Here is a 21,016-nt window from a genome sequence, read left to right on the forward strand (position 1 = left end):
CGTCTCGGAAAAATTTGTCTCGAAATAGCTCTTTTACCTACTTGTGGGGCCCGATACCTGGGCCCAGGTATAGGAAATACGGATGAACATCGTGCTTGGGTCACGTTAACCGGCGATGCCTTGACAAGGGTCGGACGTAAGGGCGCATCGTGAAACGTTTCGTGAAGAGTCGACAATAAAACTCAGGGATTCTCATTTAAGTTTTCTCGTGGGAATGCTATAGGCGCGCAGCATTCCGAAAAGATTAAATGAAAAATATTAACTACGTCAAAAAATGCGATAAATTCGAAATGCGCCAATAAATATCTTTGATGTAAAATGATTATTTGAAATCGCACTGTCTCAACGCTGTCTCTCGCTTAAGAAAAACTTACAAATTTACAATTTTTCTAATTAGCCCAAAACAATACGGCGTTGTTGCATGTATTTCGAACAATAACGTGCTCCGCATGGATAAAACACGTGGATAAATGGAAATGCTTATGTGCGATGCTACATGTGGCCCTACGGTTGAAATATGCGCGGAGGCTGCAGGGACCGACCAGGTCGGATTCGGGGTAGAAGACCCTATGCGCGCACTATCCGAAGGGAAAGAGAATGAGGGTTAGAGCCCTTTATGTCGAAGGGTCCCCGGGTAGACTCGGCCCTTTTTGTTCGGATCGTCGAAGCGGCAGCGGAAAAAGCCTCCCTTCGTCGAGCAGGCCTTCTTGCCATTCCTGCGGGAGTGAACAGGACTGCGCGCAGGATGATGATCGTCGACTTTGCACTCTATCGCAATAATGTAACTCTATGCCAATTAGCTAATTAGATTCGAATATATCGAATGATTAGATAACGTTCTTATATTACAGAAATAAAATCGTTAAAACAAGATCCTATTAAAGTTACGCATATCGAAAAGATAATTTAAGCAATCGTTCATTACAATTCGGTTGTTTTAATTTCCGAGACGCACCTTTGCGATTCGACTTATAAGTAGAAAAAAGAAGTGAAGAACACGAGGAAAAGCAGATAGACAAAAGGACAAGAGGTAGAGTATTCGACAAGAAAAATGAGCAAGATGGAGAGAAAAAGGAAAAACAACACAAGAAAGAACAAAGGAAACGATTCTTCAAAGAATGCACCCAGAAAAACTATACAAAAACACAACTTGTACTCATAAATTTCCAAACACCGGCAGGAGCCAAAACAATTTTCGAACAATTTTTAAAAGGTTTCTATTAGTCTTTTGTAATTTCTCAAGTTATTTTTCTTTCGGACGTACATTCGAATTTTGATCTCAAAACGGCATTTAAACAGTATGTAAAATAAATATTCATTTTTCAGTATCAAATATCACATCCTACATTTAGGTAAATTTTTAAATAAACGATTTTATTGCGAAAACAAAAGAAAACAATTTAAAACTATTGACTATTTCTATTCATCGACTATTTTTTGCACAGGTTTTTCTCGATGTCGAACTTGAAATTTTGAAACATTCGTCAAAATGTTTCCTTTTGCGTTTGAAATCTAACTCTCTAAACGTCTCATTGTCAGAAAATACGTGTGTGTGTATATATATATATATTTGAAGTTGCAAATATCGAAGTATCGCAAATTCCTCGAGATTGAAGAAAAATAATCCCGTAAAGGCTAGCGAGAGATAATGTAATGTAATGAAAATCCTACGAGATAGTCTCTCTCTCTCTCTCTCTCTCCGTTTGTCGGGGCCGAGGATTGCGAAGACGGAACAAAGCGAGAGAGACTTTACTGTTAGACGGTTCTCGCGTTGCGAGATGTGCGGGAATAGTCATCGTACAGCCGGTCGCGGAGCGAACGAGCGATCGAGCCTGGCTATATTCCGATCGGCTATAGCTTAGCTAGCTAGGCTAAAGCACGCTAGTCGGACTAGAGGCTGGGTGTTGGTGAAAGGTGTGGCCGCATTAGCTACACGAGGAAAGGAGAATGCAATAAATTCTAGCCGTGGTGCGCGATATTCGCCGCCGCCGCCGCCGACGACGACGACGACGACGACGAAGAGCATAATCGCTTTCATCCTGATATCCATCTTCTCTTGGTCGTCGTCGCTCGACGCAACATCGCGAGAGGTAGGGAGAGATGCGGAGACATCGGCTGGAAAGAACGTCGGCATACAGGTGGTCGGCAGCGAAACGATCAGAGAGTACCGCTTAATGGGATTCAACGACCTCCGCTACGCTCGTTCGCTCGGATCTAGGAGTGTCGTCCTATATCGCTTCTTGCCCGATCCTGTCGAACCGTATATTTACCCCCGATCGATTCCGTCCGCGTCGCTAATATTTGGATCGGACGAATATTAACCGTGGAAATGAGAACTTGCCTGTTTGTCGGGAGAGACAAGAGTTGTGCGTGACCCTCGATTTAACTCTCGCGCTATATATATATATATATATACATATGTTTAAAATAATCGACATAAAATATAAATTAACAAGAGCAAAGTGCTCGATTTTTTATTTAATATTTTGGTAAATATTCGAATATTAAGGCACACTTTTGAATTGGAAAAAAAGAATCGGGCGGAAGCGTAAATCTCACGTCGATAGACCGTCGACGTCGTAAACATTATTTTCTCGCTTTTCCTAAAGACGATCTCCGCGTATATAGTTGGATCGTGCTGATTCGAGAGCCTTGCGAGGAATCGGCCAACAGCGAGAATTTCCGCGGAGGAAACGAGATTTTTCGCGTCATAAATTCCTGCGGGAGGAGAGCAATGGAAGATCTTTGCCCGTAGCGGTACCGTCCTTGCCCGATCGCCTCGAGGCGCGCCGGTAACTGTTCCCGTATCCTGTCCCGAGTCTATTTTCCTAGCCGGCATGCCGCGCAAAGTATGTAAGATGTAAGCGAACTGTTGAATTATCGAGTGTCATTTTCTTCGATTCCAACTATTAATCGTATGTCAAATAAAATAAACAAATTTGAGAATCGCGTGTATAGAGGCAATAAATGTCAATGAATATATCGGAAATATTTTTAAGGATTAGAAATAATAAAAAGACGAAGAAAATTTATATCTTCCTTGTGAGCGAGATTATATATACGTCCGTACGATATCGTTCGTAAGGAAGACGCGACACGTTCGATGCTCGAATCAATGCAAACACTCGCGCGGGCTGGTTTCATTCGAAACCGTCCATTCGATACGCATGCGATGTTCGATACCGTTCGAGTATTATCGAAGGCGATCGTGGCGTTGGATTTACGGGTGTCAGCCGCGGCGCTAAGACGACAGCGAGAGATTATAGTGGGGGATGGCATCGAGGTCGCGGGACGCCACCGCGGGACGAAAATAAAATTCGTCTCGCCGTTGCACGAAGAGAGAATCCGTTGATCGCGCGCGCAGCCAACATTTCGAGCCCTGATGCTCTTATTTAACACTTTGATCGAGCAAGCCTTCCCCAAATGTGACATGCTATCTGCATTTTCTAATACGTTAATAAAGTTTATGTCGATTTAATTATATTGTCTAGAGCGGTAGGTCGCTTTCAAATTCGACGCGACGAGCTTCCTTCTAAATTAAGATGACGAACGTGTATCGCTTCGACAAATTTGACAGCCCGAATTTTTCACAACGCGATTAGAAAAAAAGGGTACGAATCTTTTGCTTCGAGAAATGTAATAATACTACTAGTGTTGCTACATATATAAGATCGCGAATAAATAAATGTTGTTCAAAACTTGACAAACGTCATTTCCACGAAAATAATAAAGCAAACGAAAAGAGTCGCGATGAAGAGAGGCCGCGCGACAGATCTCGTATGTCAAGTTTACGCTCGAAAATCCACGAATATAAATATATATATATCGATTCACGCGGAAGCACGAGCTAAAATAATTTCTGTTTTGTAAAAAGCACCGACAAATTTGGCCAGTTTTATCGATGCGAAAGTTTCTCGCGAAACAAAAACGTGACAATTCGTCATCAAGATTTATATAAATTCGTCCTCTGACAAAATACCGCGAAACCTCTAGAGAGATTCGCGGGGCGAGCGCAAAAACCCCGATTGATGGATTATAATATGTATATGTATACGCGCGCGTGCGTTATAAAGCGAGCGGATCAAAATCCTCTCTCTCTGTCTCTCGGCCGACAAGATGGAAATAAAAATTCCTGCAAAAAATCGACTCTGTTTTTTTGGTCGCGGAGCTCCTAGACTTCTTCTTGAATCGCGACGAGCGCTCGCTTCAAGGCTATGTCGCAATGGCGCGGTAGCGTCATCGATATCACCGTCCAGCTTGGTGGAAGATACCGAGCCAGCAGCGAAGCAACAGCGGCGGCAGTCGGCAGTAAATGCGACGTGGACGATGTAGACGTCGACAAGGACCGGCTCCGCCGCTGTTACTGTTATTTTTAACTCGACGCCGACGCGCCGAGTCCGTAGTCTAAAACCGCGTCTATGCCCTCTCCCTCCTTCTTCTTCTTCTTTCACCTCTTCTTCCTTCTTCTCCGTCGTCTTCTTCGTCAGCCGCGACGATATGGAAGTGTTCGCCAGGCGCGCATATTTCGGAGCCTATTTTCAAAGTGACTTTCTATTTCCAAAGTCACAGGACGTCGCGTCCGACCCCGCTCTCTCGGGGCTTACTCGAAGACGCCGAACTTGGAGAGCTTGGATATCGTCGCGGCAGCGAACTTGATAAAAAAGCTCGCTCTTTCGAGATACAGCCTATCTCTCGACAATCAAATATTTTATCGACGATATAAACGCGAGCGCTTCGATGTCGTTGTTATAATTTGCCTACATCGATCGACGCTCGTCAGAATTTTAATATCGGAATATGTTTCGTGTATATGCACATATACATATATATATATATATATATATATTGAACCCGGTCTTAATTTGCCTTGTGGGATTCTATCGAGTAATTAATCTATCGAGTAATCGTGATCGGCTTGACAATGGTGTTTATGGTCAGGGTTATCACTCGCAACGTGAAGCCGCACACAAGATTATATTCGCGCGGTATAGATGGGAAATTGCAAAGAACAAGTCCTTCCAAATTATGCTTTGGACGATAGAAAGTAATATGTAAAAAATATTTCGCAATTTTGGAAAATTCGAATTAACCCGACTAATGTAGTATTTTTGTTTCGCTTTTCATTAGTTTCCCATTTGTCGCGCACATTTGGGATTGTCAGCGTCACAATAGCTCGTAGATGTAGTTTTTTATTAGAATGTCCCGAATCTCCCGCCCTATACATCCCGCGTACTTTTTTCCCATTTTATTCGCAAAAGATATATCGCGTATAAAATTAGCTTACCTTTAGGCCCAAAACATCTTCCCTTTCATTGGTTTTATGCTGAAAGCAGAAACAAAAGAAGAATTATCAATCTATAGTAATTTGAATATTTTTACATTACATTATTTCGTGACCATATCGAATAGAGAGAGAGAGAGCGATGTTTTCGCGAACGTAAAAATTAGCCTATACTTTAGCCGTAAAAGCATGTACAATTTCGCTCCAAATGATAGCAAGAGATACCGAGATAACGATTCATCCTTAGCGTGGAAAATGCGTCGTACGTATATATATATATATATATATATATGCAACGGATGCATTTATCGCTTTCTCCGCGAATGCGGTCGTGTTATTTCTATTGTTTTACGAGAGCGCGGGTAACACGGAAATTTTCGAGAAATTCTCTCTCGTTCGTTGAAATATGGAAACGATGGCGATCGATGACGCTCGTCATCGAACACGTCTGCAATACCGATAGCCGGACCACGAATAACAAAGTATACATATATATATATATATAAACGAAGATGAGAGACCGGTCGCGGGAAAATCCGTTTGAAGAGGCAGTTTTCCCGCCAGTCGAGTCAGCAACGTCGCGCGAGAGGCGTCGAGAGAAAGAAGAACAAGAGTCGGTGCTGCTAGGCGTCGGGGTGGAGGACAACGAGGGAGGGAAAGGCACCAGCTTCGAGAGAGAGAGCGAGACGGAAGAGGAGCGGCGAAGAAAAAGAAAGAGGGAGAGGGAGAACCTCGAAACGTGACAACGCCGCGCTAATGCGTTGTAGACTCGGTTCCGTGCTGATACCCACGCTCCGAGGCCTCGCCTCGCCTCGCCTCGTTTCGTCTCGTCTCACCTCGTCTCGCCACGGCTCGCTCCTCAGCTTCGTCTCGCCTCACCTCGCCACGGCGGGAAGTCGCGCTGCGCCGCACCGCGTTGCCTCGACGTAGAACGAAATACTTGTACCGCTGGATACTTTCTACTCGCAGGAAGAGAGACCAGGTTTTCAGGGTGGATTCGCGCGCGCGTCTTAATCCGTCCTGGGGTTACGTAGAAATTCGAATTTACGAGAACCACGAACCATATTACCCCCGTTTTCTCTCTCCTTTTTCTCATCCTACCAATTATTTATTATTTGACAACTTTAGCGAGAGTCGAGTGGCGAGACAGACGTGAAATATTTAAGCGTGCATAACAAGAGCCTTGGTACATTATATAACATATATATGTTGTAACGTGTAGCAATGGTACATAATGTATATATGTATGCGCGATGGTGGCGCATCGTGCGTTTTGGCTCGCGACCAAATATACGCTCGATCGATCGCACCTACCGATCCGTAGCGAGCTCGCGAGAGACACGGATAGACGGGGGGCGGCTTTCGAAAACGCTGCGTTCGATCGCCGCGCGTTGTTTTATACGCGGGGCTAGCCGGCGCGGCGCTGCGCGAGAGAGAGAGAGAGAGAGAGAGAGAGAGAGAGAAGAGAATCAAGCGCGCGCGCGCCGATCGAATTTTGCAGTTCGCCAGGACGCGCATGTCCGGCAAGCGACGACGGAAGCGGCGCGTCTATACGTAGAAAATGTTCGCGGTTGAAATTCGAAAGGTAGCTCTAGCGCCGTTTCTTCGACCGACAGCGTCGGAGTTGTCGGAGCAGCAACTTTCTAGTTTGGCTGACGTGCGTACTGTCTGTGTATGCGTGCGTGCCTCTCTTTCCTTCTTTTTCTCTTCCGTCTCCTTCTTCTTTCAGTCCGCCCTTCTCCGGCGCTCGAGTGGAGGAAAACTGGTTTCGAGAGAATAGAGCAACTGCGCCTTTTATACCAGCAACAGCCACGAAAGCTCCGACACCCTCGCGCGCATCACCGTATCTGCAGTTTAACATCGTATCTACATATATATATATGTAGCTGCGTACGAGAGGCCGTTTGACAATTACTCGGCCGCAAATTCGGGAAAATAGATGTATCGGAACGCTTTACGATGAATATATTTTAGAAATCCAACTTCTCTCGTTATATATTTATATCTATATAATAGATCTCTGAAAATTCTATGCAGCATTTTTAATTTCAGCTCCCGCGCGATAATGAAAGGGCCGACTGTGGCGTTTCGAATATTCCGGTGAATATATATCGGGATCGCTCGGGAGGATTTATCGAGAGAGATGACTTTCTCGTGGACCGAGAGACTCGAGGCTCCTCATTTACTCGGGCGTAGTTCGAGATATCGTGTGCGAGAGAAATGTCGATAATATTCTCTCTCCGGCGTGCGCAGCGCGCGTTATGTAAAATGCGAGTTTTGTAACGCGACGAAGGAACAAAGTTTTCACAATTACGACATCGAAATGAATTTAACGCGAACACGAAGACCCCGTTCCTCTCTCTCTCTCTATCTCTTCCAGCTTTCGTCCCTACTATAGGACGAATAAATTTGTCGGGATTATTTTCGAAATGATTCGCGGCGTCTCTCGTCGAATTAAAAAAGCACGCGGCCTCGGGATCTTTAACGCAGAACGCTGCTTTATCGATGGAGTCTCGTTACAGGTAGCAGGCATCTAATCTCGTAATTTCGTCCGCTCTTTTTTTCTCCGAGCACTCGTTTCTCTCTCTCGCTTTTCGCGCTCATTCCCACCACATCTCCTACTTACTCGATGTCTCCTGTATACGTGTGCGTGTTCATATAAAATATATTTATATATATATATATATATACGTATATAGCGACGCGAAGCTCCCTCCGCAATATACGTATATCCTCGTCTGACTTCGGGATAGTTTTACCCTCGCGAGTGGGCAACGGGTTGATTGCACTGGCGGCTCCGCATTTGCCGGCTATCTTCCTCCGACACGCGGCCCTCTCGCTCGCCCGTTCTCGCTCGCTCCGTTCATCACCCACTCCCCTCTCGATATCGCGTTGCCTCCCTCCCTCTCTCTCTCTCTCTTTCCCTCCCGCTTCCACCAACAAACTCGTGGCGGCCAACTCGCTCTCTCTCGCGCTTCGTCCTTTTTCTCTCCGTCGGTCGTCCTTTCGGTCCCTCTATTTCTGTCACCGTCTCCCTCCCCCTCTCCTCCGCGTTTCTCGTTCCCTCGCGCTCGCCTGACGAGCGAAGGGATGGAGAACGAATAGGGGTTTCCGTGGTAACGCCCCATGCACGAGTAATGCCTTCCCTCCTTGTCCGACTACCGCGCTCGATGTCCTCCTCTCTCTCTCTCTCCTCCCGTTCGCCAGCAGCGAACATTGTGCGCGCACCGCGTTCTACCCCCCTCTCCCGCTCTCGCCCACGCTTCCCCCACCACTGCATCGCGCGCTTCTGCGTACAGGCCGCTTCATACGCTATCGTCCGAAAGCTTTTGCCGAGTCGGATGAGCGAGCGAGCGAGCGAACGAAATATTCTCCGTCTCTCTCTGCCCGCACGAAATTACGCGATCACGACGAAAAGCGTCGGTCCGAAAACTCGCGGCTCATCCGACTCGAATGTAAATCATCTTCCTTCGTGAGAAACGACCGAACGTTGATGAGAGACTTATCTCCCTGCACCGACCATTGGTTATATATCGGTACACACGTTTGATGAGAGATTTGCATTAGTACGAAAAATGACGCGTTGACATTTTTCTCCAACGATGAGTTATTTGCGTTACGAAGCGTGTGTTTCGATTTATTCGAGAGGAAAGCGGGAATGTTTTTCTGAATCGGACCGTAGAACGCGCCCATCCGACGTATAGATTTTCTTCGTCTGGTTGGAGGAGGAGTACAGTTAGGAGAAGTTTAGTCTTATGGTTTTTTCAAAAATGCACTTTTTTGAAATTGCCGTAGCGAGGAGATAGGTCGACGAGAGACTATACGGAGGCGTGGAGAGAGATAGGAGAAGGGGGTTGGTTGGGGATGGAAGGGTGGGTGGGGAGGTGCGCAATGGTAAATGCGCAGGTGTATGGGAAAAGTCGCTTACGCCCGTAGTAGAACCGGGGCAAAACGAATCCCGTTGAAGAGCAGCTATGGAAAATTTGCAAATTCGTGCTGGCGCGATGATGAACGTCTAGCTAGTGAAAATAATTTCGCGCTGCTCAAAAATACGAGAAAAAAAAAAAAAAAAAAAAAAAAAAAGAGAAAGGCACGCTTATTACGCGAAAAGTAACTAGCTCCGCCGAGCTATAGTCGATTTAAGGGTATATTAAACCTGACCTTTTGTATCGGCATTATATATCACAGTTGCATGTATTTTTCCCCCCTTTTTTTTGGAATTCTAATAAACGTTACTGACATGTTTTTTTTTTTTTTTTGTTACTAACCGTGTAAACGCGAAGGTAGATTGTGCCCCACTTTGCGCCGGCGGTTATTTCAAGGGAATGTTAGAAATAAATTCTGTATCATCACCGTTAGCAATATTACGTTAAAAGTTCTCATATAATTCTACTATGATATAGCATCCAGAATTTAATCAACGCCATTAAGAAAGAATTTATTGAACGCCATTTCGTCTAATATACAAGCACAAAGATGAACGTTACTTTACTCGTTAACATCTAAATGTTCCGCATTGCATAACATCATTGCGACAACATGCATTTTTAAAATATTACAGACTGCTCTATAATTTCATCGTCTATGCGAGAGTCGAGAAAAATACGTTTTTTCAGATCGATATTACTTAACATTGATATTCGCTGAAATTTTAGCATAAAAGCACAAGTTTTGTATATTAGTCGACGGATATTTATGCAAACCGTTTAATTGATATGTATCAAGCGAGTGTCGAAAATCACCGAGGGTATCGCTTCGATAATTAATTACTATCGTTGGAAACTATCGGATAAACGTACAGCTCGATTAGCATCCTTCCGATTTTCATCCCTCTCGGGGATTTTTATGCGGGGGAGAGATCAGCGATCGGTCCTCGTGTAGGGAACGCGGTTATTCAGCGGATAATTATTATTACTGGTTCGAGATTCGTGTTGGCAATTAGAGACGGCCACCTCTAGTCTACCGCGGAGACCAACAACAGTAAGCGCCATTAAGCAAATAACCGCGGGATTGTTACTCGTTAGTTGGCAGTTTCAGCCGACCGGAGGCGTTCTCTCTCTCTCTCTCTCTCATTCTCTTTCTCCCTTCGCGTAACCCTCTTCGTCCCTATTCTCTCTCGTTGACTTCTCGCACCCCCTGCTCAATTCACGTTTCTTTCTCCCTGTAACTCACGTGCACACATCCTTCCTTCCTCGCCTCCTCCTTATCTCTATTACTTTTCACTTTACCCTGGTGCGCAAACGAGAGAGTTGATAACGCGTTCTCCGTTGACGCGTCGAGAGAGAGAGAGAGAGAGAGAGAGAGGAGGGGAAAAAAAACGAGTTTCGAGTAACTAGTTATACGACACGCTCGTGAATGTGGATTGCGAGAGCTTATTCTCGTGGTTACGTTTCCATGTTGTTCTTCGGCTCGGTGCGCACTCGAGAGTCTTGTCCCCCGGGAGAGCGACAGTTACGAGTTAGTAGACACATGAATACGAATAATTATTGATGGGTATTCGGTCAAGAGAACTTTATTCTCCGAGAGAACTTTTAATAGTGAATGCTGCCTGTCGGTGAAGGCGCACTCGATACATCCCAAAGTCCGAGGAATGATCCAACTTTCAAATTTCAGAATCGAAGATGACCATCGAGAATGACTTTTAACAGTTGTAGCACAAGAATAAAGGGTTTTAGTTTTCAAAGTATCTCTATACTCTCGCATTTTCGAGGGTACATCCTAATTAAGGAAGCCCCAATTCCGGGGAATTATTCTCTCTTTTCGCTATAGTTCCCTTCCAAATTAGCTCGGCATTCGTATTTATCGCCAGGAACATCGTCGAACCAAATTATCGTGGTTCGTATTAAACGATGGGCCAAGTCTGAAGCAATGAACGGAGGTTTTGTCAGGCGTACACTTGCTCAAATATATGATTATCGCGCTTGATGAAGAAGCCGCTGCTGCGTCTTCGTTTTAGGGAAAAGCTGAGAATTTCTTTTTCAAACTAACATTTCAAAAAATATCGAATCATTAAAAATAACACGATCATGATATATATCGATAAAATATATTTGTACGACTCGAGAATGAAATATATATATACGCTCGTAATACTTTCAAATATAATTATATAAGAATTGCGAGTTTAAGCCTTAACTATCGCGATGGATTTATATCCACTCCCAGTGCGAGCAGTTTGTAAAATATCGGAAAAGTGATTTGCAATTCTATTTTTTATTGTAAGTTCACCGAGCAATCAAGAAAAATTGGTACCCGTGTATTAATTGCTGTCTAAAATTAAGAATGGGAATTATTATATTCGAGAGACGAACATTCGAATTGAAATTTACTTTAATTAAAATGTAATATAAAAATATTATCACACGAATCCCGTTCGCTCGTATGGTATATAGTAACCAGGCTACCATGATTAATTTCGAAAGCACGACTACACCAATAATGATCGTTCTTACGCCGCAACCTATTCGTTAGTAGTTTGTCCCATTCGAATTTACGTGCGTTCGTTGACCGAAGAGAAATGCCGCTAAACGAAAAATTGACGTAACGCGGCGAGACCGCTACCAAACGATCGTCTCGCGCGCGTTGCGTTACGTTACGTGTCGCCGCTCGGAAAGAGTCCCGAAATTCGGCGGGGCGTCGGTAATGGCATAAACTGTATACCTCGTGTTCAGCGACTTCTCTCGCGCGCGCGATATATCCAGCTCATTCTGAGATACAGTTGTGTACGAGAGAGAGAACGGGTATATACGCCACGTCCATGTACGTAGGGATGTACATAACGATACGTACCTATATATATGTACAGATATATATATATATATATATATACAAAATATATATATATATATATATATATGTATGTGCGCGCCATAGTTTAGCGCGGCGTGTATAAGGGTTAGGGGCGTGGTGGTGGTAGTGGTAGTAGTGCCGCTGTGGTGGCGGTGCCGCGATGGTGATGCGGGGATGAACGGGGAAGGGAGGATGAGATGAAGCGAGGCGGCCGGGGGATGGTGGCGGAAAAAAAGAGGGAAAGGGGGCAGGGAGGAGAGCGAGGGGGTAGGTAGGTAGGTGACACGGGGGAATGACGAGGAGGCTGGGGGTGGGTTCGGGGGATGGGGGCGGCCGTTCGATAGCGGGCGCACGTGGCCGCGCTTCCCGGAGCCGCCGTCGTGGCGCCAACGTCCTATTAACCCTCCACCCGATTCGCGCGCGCGCGCACATATACACGCAGGGTGGATATACACGCGCACCACCCTCGCGCCCACCGATACGCCCTACCACCGCCACCGCATGGCCGCAGGACCACCATCGGTCGAGAATTTCCAGCGTCGATTCGCGCAGGCGCCTAACTTACTTAAAGGACACTGACTCCTCCGCGCCGTAGCGCCCTGATGGGATCCTCTCTCTTTCTTTCCCCCTTTTTTTTTTTTGCCTCTCTTTCCGTCCCTCTCCTGCCCCCGCGCTTCTCTATCTCTCGCGCGCTCCACCTCGATACTTTTCGGAGGAGGTCGTTGAAAATAACGGCTCGCGCGCGCGCGCGAGATGGAGAGGAGAAAAAAGAGGGAGGGAGGGAGAGAGAGAGAGAGATGATATATTAAAACTTGGCTGGTCTGCGCGTAATCAATTTTCGTTAGCGCGAATATCTAAAATCCATGGGTACTCGTGTACTCGGGCGATAGACAAGTGCGATCGAGATTCTTTATTGCAGGATATACTTTCGAGATTCGATAGGACTTTATTACGCGCGAATAATATTGTATGAAATAATGTATTACATGGTAAAATATAATAAGGTTGAGTATACACAGTCCTTCTGTCATATTTGTTCTCGTATTTCAGCTCTCTCTCTCTCTCTCTCTCTCTCTCTCTCTCTCTGTGTAATTGATCTAATTTGAATATTTTTGTTAACTAATGTACATGTACACCCTCTCTACTGCAATCTCGATGATGATCTTCACCGATGGCCCTACCATGTTCGGCGATACCATCTTCTTGAGCAACGGACGGTGCTAGATAAATGGTCGCGATCGGATTATCCGCGATCGCGAGGTAGCGCGCACGCAATTGAATCGTCATCGTGACCCAGGAATAAAAGAGGGATGGGGTAAAACGACGCTGAATAATAACACGTCGACGAATAGTCGATTAATCTAAACTACCATCTTGTCAATTTATATATATATTTTTTATGCGAACGAAAATTTGATGATTCTGAAAATACTAATATTTTGTGAAAAAAGTATATAAATGATCGAGAGTGTCACCCTCTTCCCTCGATTAGGTTCTCGCAAATTTAAATACCCTAAACCGGGATATGCCGCCGAAACATGCCGTTTACATTCGTTGTAGACGACGTTGTCGTTGAGAATCGTGTTTACCGGATGACGCATCTCTAAAATAAGCCGGGACTACGTAACAGAAAAGAAGCGCGAGAGAACCTCGGCGCGTATATACATACACGCGCGCAACAAAATCTATCCTGCGTGCGTAATACAACATATATCCTGGCGCAAATCGATATAATTCAGGCGAGAAAAGTTGCGAGAGTTATTTCATACGGTACTTGTAATCGGGAACAATTTCTCGGGAGAAGAAAGAGTCGGATTCAAGATCTCGATGAAAAGCGACGAATAAGATCGTGTAGCAACAAAATTTGTTGCATTTTTTCGTGGATTTCTCAAAAGAAAATTCATTTATTGTCATCATTTTGCTTGTGTCAAACAATCGTGTAGCACAAATAGAGAGAAATTTGTTCAAGCAAACTACGAGTCTTAAAATATTAACATCCTCGCATGCTCTTCGAAGACGAGGGAAAATCGCGAATTCCTCGATTCTGAATGACGCTTGTAGCCGGGGGAAGGTTGGAATTTTCTTATCATGGATTTCTCAAGAGAGAATTCATCATTTTTCTTGTGTCAAACAATCGCGTGGCGAAAGAAAAAAAATGCGTTCAAGCGAACCGTGAGTCATAAAATATGAAAACATCCTCCTCGAAGACGAGAGAAAATCGCGAATTCCCCGATTCTGAATCACACAACGCTTGGTAGTCGGGGATTTCTCGCGCGAGCGTGTAAAATTACGCTCGCGATCTCGGTCGCGATCTCGGAGCGGCAAAGCGACGACCCAGCCTTGCGATATACCGAGCTCTCTCTCTCTCTCTCTCTCTCTCTCCCGCAGGATCAATGCGGACTATCAACCCTCGGAGCGCTATCGAGCGAGCGACGGTGACGGCGTAGCGCGTCGATCGCGCCGAGTTGAACCTCGTTCGCGACGACGGAGCCCCGGTGAGCGTCACGAGAAATCGCGCCCGAGCGCGATGTTAGACACAATGTTGCCAAACGTTAACGTCGACCGCTGCTGCAGGCGGTCGATGAATGCGAGATGTAGAGAAAACCTGGTGACGTTACGAGGAAAACGAACGTCGAAGAAGAGGAGGATCGTCGCCTTCGCTACGATAAATATATCGTAGCGCCGTAACTTTGTATCATTATATATGTGTGTGTGCGAAATTATTTTCGAGAGCCGAACGTGATTGCGTAACCAGTCTCTCCTACACATATATCTCTCCCGCGTCGAGATATCACTTTCGGTACCATCATCTTACCGTACGAATAATTCGATAATATCGAAGCGCATATCGATATACATTATTTTCGCATCGATATATTTTTACCTCGCCGAACAAATATCAAGAACCTTGACGCACCTCTGCATCTGTGGAGTGATCGATATACACGTAATATGTACCTACATATGTATAGCATTAAAAGCGACGATATTAAAGCGAATAACAATGCTTCTAATGAGAGAGAGAGAGAATATCATCCGAGCCGCACGCGTATTCGGGATTAAGCGGCAAAATAAAATTGAAAAAAAAGCACGGGAAAGAAGGAAGCTACGAGTCGGCGCGATTAAGTTGACGAAGAAATATGTACACGCGTGTGCGCGAAAAAGAGGGGGGGGGGGGAAGGAAGGCCGTCGTGCGAAGAAGCGCGCACGCCGCAAAAACACGGTTGCTTGCGTGCGCGCCGGTCCCGAGGGAAGGAGAGGAGCTCTCGCGCGAGCGAGGACGAAGCCGCGCGTGACGTTGGCGCGTCGCGGCGTGCTGCCACCTGCACGAGAGCGCGCGATTCATCGCACGTGGTTGGCCTTTCGCACGCAATAAAACGCACCCGAACGGAGATCTCGTCTCCGCGAGAATGCGATGCAACGTATATACGCAGAGGCGTTTGACGGAATGAAATTAGCAGTCGGTTATCGATATCGATACGTATCGTGGATTTAAACATTTTGGAATGTAAGGAACAATAGCGGAAAAAATGTGGCGAAAAATCGGCGTTCCTGAACGGCTGAAAGAACGAAAAGCACGAGTCCCGAGAAAAGGTATACTTATCACTGAATGAGTGGCGAAGCGCTTTTTACCGTCGTCGTCGCGCGCACGTTGCCGACTCCCGTTTGCATACGATAAGCGGTCGTCGTTTCCCCCACTCCTCTCCCGCGCGCGTTTAGACGCGCTCTTGCTATCTCCAAAGGGAGTCTGCCTGCATGCACTTGGCAAAAGAGCGGTGCCACCTGTGTGTAGGCGCGTGAATTTATAGCTCGTGGGAATGTCGCGAAGGGAGAAAGGGAGGAGGAGCGGGCCGCGAGAAAAAGACGGAGATAGGCCGGCCGAGGGGGGAGGGGGCAGGGATAGGCGCGGGGTAGACGAGGGGCGCGAGGGATGACCCGAACCACGTGGCGATCTATTTGTCACGCGAGAGCGGTCGGTCACTATCGCGTTAAGTTTGGTTAGGCAATCGATGGATCTTGGCTCTGCGAACCGCGCCGGACCAAAATAATAACCGAAAGATTATATTTCGACAACCGCGCGTAGATTTCGCCTTTTTATTAACAACGCGAGAGAGTTTCCACGTTTATTCGCCAGATTTTGTCAATCAATATATACATAAAATATAATATAAAAATACTATGTGTCTCGATCGCATCTTCGAATTCGAGCGATGGCCTACCATGTTGCTCGTAGACGGCTCTCTCGGTGGCCTTGAAGTAAATATCATCGCATACGCGCAGGACGATACTCGAGGCTCAAGGTAAAGGGGATAGAAGGCCCCCGAGATCGCGCGTCATACCCTCGGGGTCCTTCTTTTTCTATTTGTCTAGCAGCCCTCTTTCCTCCGTCGCAGTCCCTTCCTGTTTCGTTCTATTTCTATTTTCCGTCTTTTTGCCATCCCCGTTCTCTCCGCTACCCCATCTTTTTCCTTCGATCTCCCTCTACCTCGCTTTTTCCCCGCTCTGGCCTCTTTCCCAGGGTACACACACATACACATTTTACACACGCACGTATATATATATATATATATATATAATATATATATTATATGTATATACACGTATATATCCATCCTGCCGCATCCTCTTCTCGCTCCCACCACGCCAGCTCGTTTGATTCCGGTTCGATGGAATGCTATACGATCTTAGGAAGCGAAGGGAGGACAGACAAGAGAGGACAGAGAAGGGAGAATAGGGGAAGATGACGAGAAACAGAGAGAGAGAGAGAGAGAGAGGGCGAGCGAGGCGGAAGGAGATTGGAGGGAGGGAAGGTAGACAGAGTTAACGGAGGAAAGGCGAGAGGGGAGCGAGAGACGAACGTGACAAGGTGGGGGAAAGGAGGACGAGAGTGGGAGTTTGTTGGAGGAGAGGACAAGGGGTTGCGTACATGTACCTTCGGTACTCTAGACTCTAGGCGAACACACGGTTCGTATATACATGCAACGTTTTGATCGTTAAAAGGGGATTTCCATTACCGGGTCAGTGCCGGTTGGAGAAACGAGTTGGACGAACAGGAGAAGCTCTGGCTCTGTCCTGTCGCGAGTCGACGATTAACCGGGAATGTCAAAAGCGCCCCGAAATTGCAGCGAGCGCATCATCCCCAAGATTTAACTCTGCGAGAGAGAGAGAGAGAGGACGTAGACAATTATTCGATATTTAAGACGGTAAAAGACCATTCGACAGTTAACACGAGAGCAAATACACACCCGTGTCATCTATCGTGTTTCATTTTTCACTTAAACCGCTGTCATCACGAGGGTTGGAAAAGAAAAAGCTTGCGGCATAAAAGAATATTTCGTTCCGGGTATAAACGTTTAGCGTGACAAGCTCGTCACTTTGTTTTGACTAGTTTTAAATCACTTTGCTTTGACTAACCCCAAACAGTTGACACAAACCTGTCTTTAGGGTATTTTAGGGTATTCTGTTTCAATAGATAATTATAGACGTTCATTGTGCGAATGATTTCAAGGGTTGGCCAGTATGGCTTACGGCTTAAACAATCGACGCACAAATCGATGCCGCACGGTTGCATCTGTTTAGCAACAAATGTTTTTGTCAGATGAGAAATTGACATCATTTCCAAACGTCCGTTTAAAATACCAATGTGACAAATATAAACATTCATCCTCCGCGTTGATAAAAAAAAAAAAAGTCGGTAAAGAGCAACATCGTAATCAATCGCGTCGAAAGTACAAAAGACTAAACTTTCGATGCAAGTTCGCCAAGTTCCTTTCGCGCTAAAATTAGATCAAGCGAGACGCCGCTCGTCGAGAGGAAGAATTTTCCTTCATTGTCGAATATAAGGGAGACGGCGAAATAATAACACGGGCTGCGTTCATAGCGGAAAAAGCAACTTTGTCCTAATTGAATCTAAGAGCACGCATAAAAGCAGCTTTGCAACTATCGTAATATTCGTGGATCCAATCGGTGCCTGCTCCTCGTTTTAATCGAACGCACCAATTAGATCGACGTGGAAGCTCGCGTCGGAAGGATGATCTTGGTACGTACGTCGGCGGCGGCGATGTGTCACGGCACGGCACGGTGCTCCGACTACTAGCGTCGTTCGCAAGTGTCCGTGACACTCGTCGCGAGTCGAAAGCCGGCGGCGGCTCGCGCGCGGGAGAAGAGAACACACGCATATAGCCGTGAGATATATAGGCGCCACGCGGCGACGGCTCCTTCAAACGGCGCTATCCACGTGGTTCCTAAACGCCCCTCCCTTCTACGTGTTTACGATCCCTTCTACGTCCGCCCGCCCGCTGCTCGCCGCATACCCAGCCCCTCTTTTTACCGATAGGGAAGGTAAACAGCCGTCGAGTGTCACCTGTTATTGCTCGTACGCAAATAGGCTTCATTCATGGTCAACCGTCGTGCACGCGCATACGCGCGCCGGCTCTAATCCGGAAATGTTTCTTGTACCACGGACGCTCTCTCCGTGCAGGTGTTTCCTTTTCTTACAAAAGCATCCTAGCTAATAATGTCTCGCGCCTTTATCCGCTTTCATTTCCGAGCGCATTATCAAGCGAGAGAGAGAGATGATCTAACGTAAGATTTTTCTCCAATTTTCTGAAATATTAACGAGATTTGCATATTTAGTTTGAATTGTTCCAAATGATATTGCATCGCATCGCATCGCATCGCATCGCATCGCTTTGAGATCGATACTCGGGAGGGGAAGGTGAGAATTGTATATTATACCTAAAATAAAATCTTTATCGATGAAATTTGTTCGAATCTCGATGCTAAAACGAGATCGATACATATGGCATATTGTGAAAATATCGTCGCGCGATTAGTTTCTCCCCACGTGCGTAAGTGATACGTCCGGCGGACGCGCATCTCTCCCTGCACGAACCTCACCGGCAACCGAGCCGAAACCGACTGAGCCGCGGAATGGAAGCAGCGGCGGCGACTACACGACGACGACAAAGTGTATCGCTCGTTGCACCGCGAGCGAGGGGCGCCGAGGGGGGAAGAGAGATCGCGACAGGGAGAGCGAGCGAGATGAGAGGCGTACAACGAGGTGAATCTCCAGTGTGGTCGAAAGGGATGGATGTGGAAAGGCACGAGGGGCAGCAGGGGAGAGGGATGGGAGGAGGAGTACACATTGCGCCGGTTGTGTCGTGGTGTGGAAGGGAGGGAACATCCACAATGCACCCGACACACACATGTATATCCTACTCGGGGCAAATTCACGAACTTTGGCCGGCTCTCTCGTAGTCTCCACCCTCCGCCGTAGCGCGTTGTCTCTCTCCGTCTTCAAACTCCCTCCACCCCCTTTCGCTCGTGTATGTTTATACCGCACTTTATGGCACATGTATACGCGTACGTATATACAACGAGTCTCTCGTGACGCGCGTAACGCGAGAGCCTCTCTCACGCATACGCGCGAGTCCTTCCTACGGCGCGCGCCGTAGAAAGTACATAAACCGTCCTCATTCACGTCGATATCGTCAACTGTTGCTTCCTCCGCCGCGCCGCGCCGCGTGTGTCCCGCGTGTTAAGGCGTTTCAGAGGCACGCGACGACGTAGGGAGGGAGAAGACAAGATTCTATACCCCGCTGACTCGAAGGGTCCTATCTACGGATGATCTCCGGAACTACCACCTCTGGCGTGTAAATCTCCTTTTTCTTTGCACCAAGTTTTTTTTTCCCCAATGTGACGAAAACATTAGGAGACTGGCTTTGAGACGATCGCCTAGGGATAATAGATGGTAGATCACTCTCTCTCTCTCTCTCGCTGTGACGGATAAAAGTCAAGTGGCACCTGCCACCGCAGGACACCAAGTTCGTGCGTGTCCTGTCACCAGCGGCAGGTGCTATTGTGTCGTCGTGGCAGATTCCTGGTAGCCATTAAGGTAGCGGCGGTGGGCGTGAAATTTGCCCGCACAAAAGGCCCGGTCTCGTTAATAAAGGGGAAAGAGGGAACGGGGCCGCGAAACTCTCCGTTCGCATCTCGCTTTCTCCCTCTCCTTCTTCTCTCTATGCTTAACCTTAACCTACCGCAAGAGGAGGACGAGAGTTTCGCGACACAGGATGCATCGCGTTCTAATCGAGTCGCGAGGTATGCGCCTGTAATTCAAGCTCGGCTTTACGAATTTAGGGCGCCGCTTATAATCGCCAACCTTAACCTTTGCGCGAGCAACGTGGTGTACACACACACACACGCGCGCTTTTTCAGCAGACCGTCGAGTCTTTATACGTAGATATAAGGTTCGAGACTTTTCATTTTACGTATATACGTATCTTATTTATTATACGTGTCTGCGAAAAATTCAACAACAGATTTCCTCTCTTTTTGAGATGTAAATATTTTAGTACGCGTGTCATCGATGCGCGATATATATCGATCGTAAAAATGCTTGACGAAATAATACAAGATAAATATAAAGTAATGAAAAATTACTCGCGTACGATTCTCGATACCGTGAAACCACATTGTTCCGCGCTATTCTACCAGCTCGCTAACGGTTATTTTTACGGAAGATTCCCGCGGATGAAGTCGCGCGAGAAATGCCCGGATGAGAGACGAAACACCCGGACGAAATCCGCTATTCTTTCACACACAACTCGCGAATAGTCGCGTTGCGAGGTCTTTTTTTCTTCTACGATAAGATACGTTCCTATAACGTATACGCACACCGTGTATATGTTTTACATTCTTACGCGTTTTCTACATACATAATCTGTCGTCGGATAAATGAACAATAAAATGCCGGAGAGCGTTAGAAAAGAATGAATTATGCGTATACGCGAGAGTGTATATACGTAGCGGTGCGTCTCGCACGTTTCTACTTTCTAACTTGAAATACCCTTTGTTTCTGTGCATCTTATCGTTCTACATTAATGTTAGAAAGATGAAAAACAATACGCTTCTCATACGAGTCTTTCAAACGGCAGAGACCTC

The 21,016-nt window shown here is 46.3% G+C and overlaps 1 protein-coding gene across 5 annotated transcripts in view; it reads right to left on the reverse strand.

The window, feature by feature from the left end:
- tara (SERTA domain-containing protein 2 taranis) overlaps positions 1-21,016 on the reverse strand; it is a 47,962-nt gene that overhangs the window by 20,604 nt on the left and 6,342 nt on the right. Inside the window, exons 1-2 of one of the 5 annotated variants that reach the window (XM_085481993.1) lie at positions 18,119-18,167; positions 5,285-5,323 (exon numbers count right to left, since the gene is read on the reverse strand). The exons of 1 other annotated variant lie outside the window; for it this stretch is intronic. Coding sequence is in view for 3 of the 4 variants with exons in the window: in XM_085481994.1 (XP_085338120.1) it covers positions 5,285-5,325; positions 8,190-8,409 (261 nt within the window). In the remaining variant the exon portion in view is untranslated. Of the gene's footprint in view, positions 1-5,284; positions 5,326-6,595; positions 8,082-8,189; positions 9,284-18,118; positions 18,168-21,016 lie in introns of those variants that run through there. 3 more of the 5 variants (XM_085481991.1, XM_085481994.1, XM_029318535.2) reach the window with 3 other exon arrangements.

The sequence above is a fragment of the Nylanderia fulva genome, unplaced genomic scaffold (genome assembly GCF_048542155.1).
Source record: "Nylanderia fulva isolate GAGA-0341 unplaced genomic scaffold, ASM4854215v1 Scaffold2, whole genome shotgun sequence".
Taxonomy (NCBI): domain Eukaryota; kingdom Metazoa; phylum Arthropoda; class Insecta; order Hymenoptera; family Formicidae; genus Nylanderia; species Nylanderia fulva.